General features: G+C 43.8%; 1 protein-coding gene across 1 annotated transcript; it reads left to right on the top strand.

Annotated features, from left to right (window-relative positions):
• The first annotated feature begins 2,608 nt into the window (after positions 1-2,608).
• Positions 2,609-11,417, top strand: LOC140848623 (uncharacterized). The gene is made up of 3 exons (XM_073232890.1): positions 2,609-3,451; positions 8,654-8,679; positions 10,183-11,417. The coding sequence occupies exons 1-3, from the start codon at positions 2,972-2,974 to the stop codon at positions 10,709-10,711; spliced, it is 1,035 nt and encodes a 344-aa protein (XP_073088991.1). The 5' UTR covers positions 2,609-2,971; the 3' UTR covers positions 10,712-11,417.
• Positions 11,418-13,652: the final 2,235 nt, after the last annotated feature.

Here is a 13,652-nt window from a genome sequence, read left to right as displayed (position 1 = left end):
TGCTTTTGTTTCCCTTTTCAGGGAGACATGTCTGGAAAAGAATTACTCATGCTTGTGTTCAAGAGACTTTTTCTTATGTGTGCCTCTAATGGTTTATGGTTTCATGTCTTATATTTAGGACTTGTGAGTTTACTTTTGTATGTGTTGTTAGACAGTAATCCAGCTTCGCTCTCTTGCATGTAGCTGTCCAGGTTTTTCAGCACCTCTTATGGAAGAGCCTGTCTTTTCCCATCGTGCATTCTTGCCTCTCCCTTGTTGTGACAGACACTTTGCAGAACACTACGGACACCTTCTCCATATGCTTTATCATCTCTTCAAATACGTCCTAGAGATTACTCCTCAGTAACCTAAACAGATACCCTTTGTTCCTTTTCACAACTGAACAGCATCCATTGTGGGAATGAACCATAGTTTATTCACCAGTACCCTATTGCAGGACACCTGGATTGCACCTAGTTGTTTTTCACAAGCAGCACTTCTATAGATAATCTTGGGTCACATCTTTTCGTGTTTTTGCCTGAGTGCCTTCTGGGGAATTTACAGATTTGGAATAGATGAGTCAAAGAATAATGCTGCTAGCTATGGTCGAGTGTTCACAACAAAAGCATGAGCATGCCTATTTCCACATACTCTACGTATCAGAGAATATCATCAAATTTGGAATTTCTGACAACCTCATAGGTGAAACTAGTGTTCCACATAATTTCATTTCTACTCGGATGCATGAGTTGGGCTTGACATGATGAAGAAAGGTTTGCCGTACATTCTCCCAACAGGCCTCTGGCCTTCTTTGTAGTCTAACATTTAAATCATTTGTCTTTTTACTTTGCTGTTAGTGGCGAGTTTATCACTATTATTTTTAATTTTCAAATCAGCATGTTTTCACTACAAGAATTTAATTGCAAATTGTGTGTAAACAATTAGAAAAACAATTAAGTTATGAGTCCTCTCTAATGATAAGTCCTCCTGTTACCTCTATTCTCATGTGGTACGTGGGCCTGGCTGGCTCTCTGGAATGTGTACTGTATCAATATCTTCCTTCCTGCACTCACTGTCATCAACCCAGGCAGGCATCCATCTCTCACCCCTACATTGTGACCTTTCTTCCCGCTTCCTGTCACTTCACCCACCGCCGGCCAAATCAGGTATGAAAAGCCTACGTATTTGCTGACACCTTTCTCCCACCTATGTGATGACAGGATACCCACTTTCTTTGCATAAATTCAAGAACATCCTTATATTCTCCTCAGACTATCAGTGCAGTATTAGTTTTCTCTATTCTTCTACACATATCATCCAGAGAAGTCACTTACTCCCTCAAAAGACAAAAATATACTCCCATTATATCATGTCCCCATTATCTGAATGTTCTCTCTTCTAATCTGCATCCATCCAGGCAATCCACAGTATGTTCGTTAACCGGTGAGTAAATGCCCATGTCTTAAAATAGTTCCACATCCATTCAACGCTATTGCTAGGCTCTATATTTATAAATATGAATAAAACAGTCTATGACCTCTGACCTCATGGGGTGCACAGAAGGATTGGAAAAAGATGCATAAACCAATTACGATAGAGTGTGACACCCTCGATCACAGGCCTACCTTCGAGCAAAAGGGAAGGAAGGATTCGATTTAAATGTGGTAGCTACCAGCAAGGATATTAGAGATGAGTTGGTATTTGCACTGACCATTTAAGTATGAGCAAGAGCTTACTGAGGTGACAAGGCACAAAGCATTAGAGGTGACATGGGATCATTATTCCTCATGCCTTCTTTGAACATTCTAGGAGAGAAAACCACTTTCCCTACAGACTGTGGGACTTCAGTCTGTCTGAGCCTCAGTTACCTCATGTCTAAAGAATGAAGGAAATTCATGTCTGTCTCATAGAATCCTTGTGAAGTGTAAACAAGATAACAATTACAGAAGACTCAGAAAATTCCTGACACACAGTAGGCACTCAAAAATATTTACTCTTAGTAGTAGCACCTCAATTTTCTTGTGTATGGATTTAAACACATAACTGTTATTTTGTTTACTGATCACACCATGTTTTTTAAGTAGTTGTCAAACTGCCGTGTTTCTTGTTTGTCTTATTCAAGTCGCGTGGGGGAAAGAGATTAAAGTTTAACCCCTTATACCTCATTTTATCAATAAAGTACCTCGAAACATACCTTGTTGAGAGAAAGTAACTCAGAATACAAGAAAACATTTCATTATATATATTCCATTGGGTATGCTGGTCTGCCAGGATAACATTAAAAAAACACCTTCATCAATCTCTATCTCTGAAGAACATGTCAATCTTAACTTAATAAATAACAAAGGACCCATTGTGCCAATGCATTGCACTAGAGGTGTTTCAAATCATATAGATTTGATAAGAGCAGACAGACAGGAACTTCGCTGGGATCTTTACACCTCACTGGCCATCCAGGAAATCCAAAGCAATCACAGTATTCCTTATCACACACAGCTTACTGTCCCCACTCCAAGATGGGTCTTTCATCCTATTTTCCTACCAGCATTTCATATGCCTTGCTCTTAACCTCTTTCACAGCAAAGGAGATTTAGTCACCATAAAATCCATTCTCAACATACTACCCTGCAGTTCATACATAAATGAAGAATTGACACTTGTGAAATCCAATGAAACAATGCCGTGTAATGTGTCTACTTTACAAGATACACCAGACAGAGGAAGAAATATGGGGGCTGACTCAAGCGGCTCTAAGTGCAATAGGAAAAGGAAACGTTGCCTTTTGTACAGATAGGAATATTTGCCAGATAACATAATTATATAATTTACTAAAAATAACTGATTTTCTTTCAGGATAAACAACCAGTAGAAGAGTCCCGCACATGGTCATAGGAGCCCTGAGCAGGGTATAAAAGCGACAGAGGGCAAGGAAGTTTCACATTGAAGAACCTCACTCTTCTGGAAGACGACCGATCCTCCACTCTCTGACACCATGGTCAGCTCCTGTTGTGGTTCCACGTGCTTTGACCAGGGCTGTGGCGTTGGCTTCTGCCAGGAGACCTGCTGCCGCCCCTCCTGCTGCATCTCCAGCTGCTGCCGCCCCTCCTGCAGTGGCTCTAGCTGCTGTGGCTCCAGCTGCTGCAGGCCCAGCTGCTGCATCTCCAGCTGCTGCCGCCCCTCCTGCTGTGGCTCCAGCTGCTGCAGGCCCAGCTGCTGCATCTCCAGCTGCTGCCGCCCCTCCTGCTGTGGCTCCAGCTGCTGCAGGCCCAGCTGCTGCATCTCCAGCTGCTGCCGCCCCTCCTGCTGTGGCTCTAGCTGCAGTGGTTCCAGCTGCTGTGGACACAGCTGTTGCTGCCCAAGCTGCGGCCTGCGACCAGTCTGTGGCCGGGTCTCCTGCCACACCACTTGCTACCGTCCAACCTGTGTCATCTCCACCTGCCCACGCCCCACGTGCTGTGCCTCCTCTTGTTGCTGATTCCCCAGCCCTCTGACGGCCTCTCCAGCTACCTTCGTCCCCACAGATTAGACCCTCATTTGGTGCTGACACATAGGACTCATGGTGGGGGTCTCATGTTGCTGAAATTAGTTGGGTCTCATGATTTTATCAAGCCCACCACAGGCCAACTAACTCTGTGAGCACATTCTGGCCTCAGTCCAAATTCTCCACCTAGACCTCTCCTTCTACTTCACCAAAGTGTGAATTTTGCTCGTAACAGATCAATGGTTGGGTTCACTAATTCTCCTTCTTAACTATTGGGCATCAGGTCATCAAGCCCAAGGAGCTCGTGTTTGCTCTCAGTGATTTTTACATTATAGATTTTTATAGTCTCCTTCTTAATTATCCAAAGGATTCTCTTTCATAACGCTTTTACCCAGATTTTCCTATGTATATAACTCAGTGCCAAAATAAATCAACATTTTCCCGTATGAAATCTCAGTGTGATGGTACTCTTCTTTGAGATTTTCTATGCGGTCTGGACAATTGCATTTTACTCACTCTTGTGGGACTGACAACACAGCTTTGTCAATTTTATAACAGATGTTGAGCCTTAGTCACACGTCAGGTTTCACTGACAGTCTTTTTCTTTTAGGCAAAACAGAAATTCTCAGGAATTCATGATGAAAGTCAGAGAAAAACATTTTAGAAAACGACTAAACAATGGATTCTCTATGGGACACCTTTTCCATATTCTATATCTGTGAAAGCATTCGGTAATTATGAGGAAAATGGAAGTGGATGCTCAGAGCTGGGAGTAAATCGTTAATCTGGGAAAACATAACGGAAGGCTCAGGGTGGTAAGTCGACGTTGAAAGGGCACATGTAAAAGCCAGAGGTTTCACTGGCAGTATAGAATCGACCGTCATCTGAAGCCGGGGTTCAGGGAAAGCTGAGGACCAAGCCTAGGACTAAATCGCAGGAGGAGCAGAGTTCCAGATGTTCTCTGAGCCTGGGCAGTTCTGCAGGTCAAGGTCACAGCCCCAACTGGGAGAGAATGGGACCATGAGGTAGGTAACTTCCTACCTGGATGATGCACTTGAAGATCTTGAGACCCAAATTTTCCAGCATCCTCTGGGCTTGCAGAGATGATCCCATTTCCCTGTGGACATCGAGGGCTATGTCCATCCTTCAAAATGGAGCACATGCCTCAGTGCCGAAAGCTATCACAAGCTCCCTCACCACCTGTCCCACCTCTATTTCTCACACACCAGAAACTATAGAGTTAAGTTACAGCACGACTCACAAACACAATGGCTGAACCTGCTCATGGAAGTCGGTCCTCCAAAAGATCTGGACTCAACAGATTGCTTCACAGATAGCGGTATGCTTTGCAATCAGGAGACACGCATCTTCTGTGATGTTAGCAGCTGTTGATGATCATTGCCGGCAACCACTATTTCATTAATCCTATCAAAACTGTGATATTGCAATTCTATTTTCTGTGATTCATTAGCTGGGATCACTCAATGAAGAGAAACTTCCCCTCATCCACATTTGGTTATTTCTGAGGAAATAATACGGACAGGAAAGGAAGACAAACCCTTGGTTCTTTCCCTCTCTTTACCAGTCTGCATCTTCCTAAGCTGACCACAGAGTTCTTTTAAGTTGCATCAATATTAACCCACGTATTTCAATATACATGTTGTGACCCATTAGTTGATTTCTCAGTGGGAAGAACAACATGGGAAGAGTGTAGTGCACCGTAACATCGGCTCTCAGTGCACCTTAAAAGGGCGCAGGGGTAAGAAGGCATTCAAGCTCAATCAAATCAATATCAATCACTTCCAGTTCACAAACCTATTGATACCCAAGTAAGAAACTTCCAGTTGGCTTCCTTTCTCTGCCTTTTGTCATGCATCTAGAAGTCTTTGGGAATTTCCTTGCTTTCTGATAGAGGAACCCATCCCAGACTCATGTGTACATTTCCCTCCTCATACTTCTAGTCAGCCTTATTTCCAAGGGGCCCCACATCGTTTCAGGGTACTCTTCACAGTACTTTCACCACTGACCCATGAATCAGAAGTTTCTCCTCTGGCTGAATGCACGGGAGCATGGACTCTTCCTGGCCCTGCATCAGCTCTAAGGATGGCTCTTTCTGTCGTTCATGGGCATGGAGGGGTGGTTTCTTCATGCACACGCACTTACCAGTACCCAGCTGAGACTCAGGTGGACCTTCTGCACCTCTCTGGGGTTCCCTGTGCAGCTCTCTCCTCTCTCACACTCTGTCCTGGGAACTCCAGGTGCGTTGGCCTCCTGCAGACCAGCTCCACATCCTCAGGGCAGGACGATGACCGGACTCTACCTGGCTCTCCCTCCCAGAGCTGCACCACAGAAATGCCCTTCAAGAACTACACGGAGGCCATCCTAGGGACCACCTCATTTCCCCTCTAAGGCACCAGCAGTGTGCCCGGCCTGACCCCAAATATCTAAACGCGTATTTCACTTAATTTCTTTAGGGAGGAGGGTAAATCCAGTCGGTTATTTCACCGTGACTGGAAGTGTACGTCCCTCTTTCTTTTATTCTTGTCTCCTCTTTCCCTAGTCTTCCATTATTTAGAAAATTTATGTAACATAAGTAGCTACGTTTTGTATATGTGTTCCTTTGCTTTTTTAAAATTTTTATTTCTGCTATTATTTATGGAAGTACGGTTGATGCACCATATAATATTCGCTTCAAGTATACAACATGGTGATTCAACAGTTATCTGCATTATTAAATGCTCCCCACAGCTAGTGTAGTTACTATCCATCAACATAGAAAATTGTAATAGGATTATCAACTATATTCCCTATGTGGTTCTTTCATCCCCGTGGATACTTACAGTACGATTGAGATTTTGTGCCTCTTTACACAGTTCACCTATTTCACCCCCGCACCACAAACTCTCCCCCATGCATGGTGACCAACAGCCACTTAGTGTCTGGGAGTCTATTGCTGTTGTGCTCATTTTGTGCTGTTCCTAGATTCCACATACAAGTGAAATCGTATAGTATTTGCCTTTCTCTGGCTGGCTTATGTCACTTAGCTAACGCCCTCTACGTCCACCCATGTTGCTACAAATGGCAGGATCTCTTTCCTTCTTTGGGCTGCAAAACATTCCATTGTGTGCATGCATGTACCACACCTCCTTTATCATGAATTTACTGATGGACACTTTGGGTGCTTCCGTATCTTGGCTTTTGTGCATAATGCGGCAATAAACGTAGGGGTGCATACGTTTTGAATCAGAGATTTTGTTTTCTGCGGGAAACCTCCTAAAATGGAATTACCAAATGAAATTCGTAATTTCCATTTTTAGTTTTTTGAGGAAACTCCATAGTGCTTTCCATAGTGGCTCCACCAACGGACATGCCCACCAACAGGGTAGAACGGTTCCCATTTCTCCACATCCTCAACACCACTTGTTATTTCTTGTCTTTTGGATGGCGGCCATTCCGACTGCTGTGAGGTGATACCTCGCTGTGGTTCTGATTTGCATTTCCCTCATGATTAGCGATGTGGAGCGTCTTTTCATGTCCCTGTTGGCCACCTGCACGTCTCCCTTGGAAAAACGTCTATTCAGGTCCTCGGCTCATGTCTTAATTCGGTTGTCTTTGTGGTGATTATTGCATGAGTTCTTTATATATTTGGGTGTTTGCCCCTTACTGGATATATCATTTGCAAGTGCAACTCTCTCGTACCACAGGCTGCCTTTCTTTTCCTTCATGGAATCCTTTGCTGTACGGAAGCTCTTCCGTGTGATGTAGTCCCAACGTTTCCTTTTGCTTTTGTTTCCCTTTGCTTTTGTTTCCCTTTTCAGGGAGACATGTCTGGAAAAGAATTACTCATGCTTGTGTTCAAGAGACTTTTTCTTATGTGTGCCTCTAATGGTTTATGGTTTCATGTCTTATATTTAGGACTTGTGAGTTTACTTTTGTATGTGTTGTTAGACAGTAATCCAGCTTCGCTCTCTTGCATGTAGCTGTCCAGGTTTTTCAGCACCTCTTATGGAAGAGCCTGTCTTTTCCCATCGTGCATTCTTGCCTCTCCCTTGTTGTGACAGACACTTTGCAGAACACTACGGACACCTTCTCCATATGCTTTATCATCTCTTCAAATACGTCCTAGAGATTACTCCTCAGTAACCTAAACAGATACCCTTTGTTCCTTTTCACAACTGAACAGCATCCATTGTGGGAATGAACCATAGTTTATTCACCAGTACCCTATTGCAGGACACCTGGATTGCACCTAGTTGTTTTTCACAAGCAGCACTTCTATAGATAATCTTGGGTCACATCTTTTCGTGTTTTTGCCTGAGTGCCTTCTGGGGAATTTACAGATTTGGAATAGATGAGTCAAAGAATAATGCTGCTAGCTATGGTCGAGTGTTCATAACAAAAGCATGAGCATGCCTATTTCCACATACTCTACGTATCAGAGAATATCATCAAATTTGGAATTTCTGACAACCTCATAGGTGAAACTAGTGTTCCACATAATTTCATTTCTACTCGGATGCATGAGTTGGGCTTGACATGATGAAGAAAGGTTTGCCGTACATTCTCCCAACAGGCCTCTGGCCTTCTTTGTAGTCTAACATTTAAATCATTTGTCTTTTTACTTTGCTGTTAGTGGCGAGTTTACCACTATTATTTTTAATTTTCAAATCAGCATGTTTTCACTACAAGAATTTAATTGCAAATTGTGTGTAAACAATTAGAAAAACAATTAAGTTATGAGTCCTCTCTAATGATAAGTCCTCCTGTTACCTCTATTCTCATGTGGTACGTGGGCCTGGCTGGCTCTCTGGAATGTGTACTGTATCAATATCTTCCTTCCTGCACTCACTGTCATCAACCCAGGCAGGCATCCATCTCTCACCCCTACATTGTGACCTTTCTTCCCGCTTCCTGTCACTTCACCCACCGCCGGCCAAATCAGGTATGAAAAGCCTACGTATTTGCTGACACCTTTCTCCCACCTATGTGATGACAGGATACCCACTTTCTTTGCATAAATTCAAGAACATCCTTATATTCTCCTCAGACTATCAGTGCAGTATTAGTTTTCTCTATTCTTCTACACATATCATCCAGAGAAGTCACTTACTCCCTCAAAAGACAAAAATATACTCCCATTATATCATGTCCCCATTATCTGAATGTTCTCTCTTCTAATCTGCATCCATCCAGGCAATCCACAGTATGTTCGTTAACCGGTGAGTAAATGCCCATGTCTTAAAATAGTTCCACATCCATTCAACGCTATTGCTAGGCTCTATATTTATAAATATGAATAAAACAGTCTATGACCTCTGATCTCATGGGGTGCACAGAAGGATTGGAAAAAGATGCATAAACCAATTACGATAGAGTGTGACACCCTCGATCACAGGCCTACCTTCGAGCAAAAGGGAAGGAAGGATTCGATTTAAATGTGGTAGCTACCAGCAAGGATATTAGAGATGAGTTGGTATTTGCACTGACCATTTAAGTATGAGCAAGAGCTTACTGAGGTGACAAGGCACAAAGCATTAGAGGTGACATGGGATCATTATTCCTCATGCCTTCTTTGAACATTCTAGGAGAGAAAACCACTTTCCCTACAGACTGTGGGACTTCAGTCTGTCTGAGCCTCAGTTACCTCATGTCTAAAGAATGAAGGAAATTCATGTCTGTCTCATAGAATCCTTGTGAAGTGTAAACAAGATAACAATTATAGAAGACTCAGAAAATTCCTGACACACAGTAGGCACTCAAAAATATTTACTCTCAGTAGTAGCACCTCAATTTTCTTGTGTATGGATTTAAACACATAACTGTTATTTTGTTTACTGATCACACCATGTTTTTTAAGTAGTTGTCAAACTGCCGTGTTTCTTGTTTGTCTTATTCAAGTCGCGTGGGGGAAAGAGATTAAAGTTTAACCCCTTATACCTCATTTTATCAATAAAGTACCTCGAAACATACCTTGTTGAGAGAAAGTAACTCAGAATACAAGAAAACATTTCATTATATATATTCCATTGGGTATGCTGGTCTGCCAGGATAACATTAAAAAAACACCTTCATCAATCTCTATCTCTGAAGAACATGTCAATCTTAACTTAATAAATAACAAAGGACCCATTGTGCCAATGCACTGCACTAGAGGTGTTTCAAATCATATAGATTTGATAAGAGCAGACAGACAGGAACTTCGCTGGGATCTTTACACCTCACTGGCCATCCAGGAAATCCAAAGCAATCACGGTATTCCTTATCACACACAGCTTACTGTCCCCACTCCAAGATGGGTCTTTCATCCTATTTTCCTACCAGCATTTCATATGCCTTGCTCTTAACCTCTTTCACAGCAAAGGAGATTTAGTCACCATAAAATCCATTCTCAACATATTACCCTGCAGTTCATACATAAATGAAGAATTGACACTTGTGAAATCCAATGAAACAATGCCGTGTAATGTGTCTACTTTACAAGATACACCAGACAGAGGAAGAAATATGGGGGCTGACTCAAGCGGCTCTAAGTGCAATAGGAAAAGGAAACGTTGCCTTTTGTACAGATAGGAATATTTGCCAGATAACATAATTATATAATTTACTAAAAATAACTGATTTTCTTTCAGGATAAGCAACCAGTGGAAGAGTCCCGCACATGGTCATAGGAGCCCTGAGCAGGGTATAAAAGCGACAGAGGGCAAGGAAGTTTCACATTGAAGAACCTCACTCTTCTGGAAGACGACCGATCCTCCACTCTCTGACACCATGGTCAGCTCCTGTTGTGGTTCCACGTGCTTTGACCAGGGCTGTGGCGTTGGCTTCTGCCAGGAGACCTGCTGCCGCCCCTCCTGCTGCATCTCCAGCTGCTGCCGCCCCTCCTGCAGTGGCTCTAGCTGCTGTGGCTCCAGCTGCTGCAGGCCCAGCTGCTGCATCTCCAGCTGCTGCCGCCCCTCCTGCTGTGGCTCCAGCTGCTGCAGGCCCAGCTGCTGCATCTCCAGCTGCTGCCGCCCCTCCTGCTGTGGCTCCAGCTGCTGCAGGCCCAGCTGCTGCATCTCCAGCTGCTGCCGCCCCTCCTGCTGTGGCTCTAGCTGCAGTGGTTCCAGCTGCTGTGGACACAGCTGTTGCTGCCCAAGCTGCGGCCTGCGACCAGTCTGTGGCCGGGTCTCCTGCCACACCACTTGCTACCGTCCAACCTGTGTCATCTCCACCTGCCCACGCCCCACGTGCTGTGCCTCCTCTTGTTGCTGATTCCCCAGCCCTCTGACGGCCTCTCCAGCTACCTTCGTCCCCACAGATTAGACCCTCATTTGGTGCTGACACATAGGACTCATGGTGGGGGTCTCATGTTGCTGAAATTAGTTGGGTCTCATGATTTTATCAAGCCCACCACAGGCCAACTAACTCTGTGAGCACATTCTGGCCTCAGTCCAAATTCTCCACCTAGACCTCTCCTTCTACTTCACCAAAGTGTGAATTTTGCTCGTAACAGATCAATGGTTGGGTTCACTAATTCTCCTTCTTAACTATTGGGCATCAGGTCATCAAGCCCAAGGAGCTCGTGTTTGCTCTCAGTGATTTTTACATTATAGATTTTTATAGTCTCCTTCTTAATTATCCAAAGGATTCTCTTTCATAACGCTTTTACCCAGATTTTCCTATGTATATAACTCAGTGCCAAAATAAATCAACATTTTCCCGTATGAAATCTCAGTGTGATGGTACTCTTCTTTGAGATTTTCTATGCGGTCTGGACAATTGCATTTTACTCACTCTTGTGGGACTGACAACACAGCTTTGTCAATTTTATAACAGATGTTGAGCCTTAGTCACACGTCAGGTTTCACTGACAGTCTTTTTCTTTTAGGCAAAACAAAAATTCTCAGGAATTCATGATGAAAGTCAGAGAAAAACATTTTAGAAAACGACTAAACAATGGATTCTCTATGGGACACCTTTTCCATATTCTATATCTGTGAAAGCATTCGGTAATTATGAGGAAAATGGAAGTAGATGCTCAGAGCTGGGAGTAAATCGATAGTCTGCGAAAACATAACGGAAGGCTCAGGGTGGTAAGTCGACGTTGAAAGGGCACATGTAAAAGCCAGAGGTTTCACTGGCAGTATAGAATCGACCGTCATCTGAAGCCGGAGTTCAGGGAAAGCTGAGGACCAAGCCTAGGACTAAATCGCAGGAGGAGCAGAGTTCCAGATGTTCTCTGAGCCTGGGCAGTTCTGCAGGTCAAGGTCACAGCCCCAACTGGGAGAGAATGGGACCATGAGGTAGGTAACTTCCTACCTGGATGATGCACTTGAAGATCTTGAGACCCAAATTTTCCAGCATCCTCTGGGCTTGCAGAGATGATCCCATTTCCCTATGGACATCGAGGGCTATGTCCATCCTTCAAAATTGGGCAAATGCTTCAGTGCCGAAAGCTATCACAAGATCCCTCACCACCTGTCCCACCTCTATTTCTCACACACCAGAAACTATAGAGTTAAGTTACAGCACAACTCACAAACACAATGGCTGAACCTGCTCACGGAAGTCTGACCTCCAAAAGATCTGGACTCAACAGATTGCTTCACAGATAGCGGTATGCTTTGCAATCAGGAGACACGCATCTTCTGTGATGTTAGCAGCTGTTGATGATCATTGCCGGCAACCACTATTTCATTAATCCTATCAACACTGTGATATTGCAATTCTATTTTTTGTGATTCATTAGCTGGGATCACTCAATGAAGAGAATCTTCCCCTCATCCACATTTGGTTATTTCTGAGGAGATATTATGGACAGGAAAGGAAGCCAAAAGTTTGATTCCTTCCCTTTCTTTACCAGTCTGCATCTTCCAAAGCTGACCACAGAGTTCTTTTAAGTTGCATCAATATGAACACATGTATTTCAATATACTTGACGTTACCCATTAGTTGATTTCTCAGCAGGAAGAACAAGGGAAGAGTGTAGCACATGGTAAGATCGGCTGTCAGTGCACCTTATAAGGGGGCAGCGGTAAGAAGGCATTCAAGCTCAATCAAATCAAAATCAATCCATTCCAGTTCACAAACCTACTGATACCCAAATAAGCAACTTCCAGTTGGCTTCCTTTCTCTGCCTTTTGTCATGCATCTAGAAGTCTTTTGGGATTTCCTTGCTTTCTGATAGAGAAAGCATCCCAGACTCATGTGTACATTTGCCTCCTCAGACTTCTAGTCAGCCTTAGTTCCAAGGGGCCCCAGATCTTTTCAGGGTACACTTCACAGTACTTTCACCACTAACCAATGAATCAGAATGTTCTCCTCTGGCTGAATGCATGGGAGCATGGACTCTTCCTGGCCCTGCATCACCTCTAAGGATGGCTCTTTCTGTCGTTCATGGGCATGGAGGGGTGGTTTCCTCAAGCACATGCACTTATCAGTACCCAGCTGAGACTCAGGTGGACCTTCTGCACCTCTCTGGGGTTCCCTGTGCAGCTCTCTCCTCTCTCATTCTCTGTCCTGGGAACTCCAGCTGTGTTGGCCTCCTGCAGACCAGCTCCACTTCCTCAGGGCAGGACGATGACCAGACTCTACCTGGCTCTCCCTCCCAGAGCTGCACCACAGAAATGCCCTTCAAGAACTACACGGAGGCCATCCTAGGGACCACTTCATTTCCCCCTAAGGCACCAGCAGTGTTCCCAGCCTGACCCCAAATATCTAATAGCGTATTTCACTTAATTTCTTTGGAGAGCAGGTTAAACCCAGTCGGTTATTTTATTGTGGCTCTTCGTGTCTGTCCCTCTTTCTTTTATTCTGGTCTCCTCTCTCTCTAGTCTTCCATTATTTAAAAAATTTATGTAAGGTAAGCACCTACATTTTCTATATTTGTTCCTTCATTTTTCATTTTCTGTGTTCATTTCCTTTTTTATTTATGGAAGTTCCGTTGATGCACCATATATTATTCATTTCAAGTATACAACATAGTGATTCAACAGTTATCTGCATTATTAAATGCTTCCCCTAACTAGTGTAGTTATTATCCGTCAACATAAAAAATTGTAAAGCAATTATTAACTGTATTCTCTATGCTGTACTTCCATCCCCCTGGCTACTTATGGTATTACTGAAGTTTTGTTCCTCTTTATCCAGTTCACCGATTTCACCGCCACACCACAGCCTCTCCCCCGTGGTGACCAACAGCCACTTAGTGTCT

The sequence above is a fragment of the Manis javanica genome, chromosome 4 (assembly GCF_040802235.1).
Source record: "Manis javanica isolate MJ-LG chromosome 4, MJ_LKY, whole genome shotgun sequence".
Taxonomy (NCBI): Eukaryota; Metazoa; Chordata; class Mammalia; order Pholidota; family Manidae; genus Manis; species Manis javanica.
The sequence above is the reverse complement of the archived record's forward strand: the minus strand, read 5'-3'. Positions and strand labels throughout refer to the sequence as shown.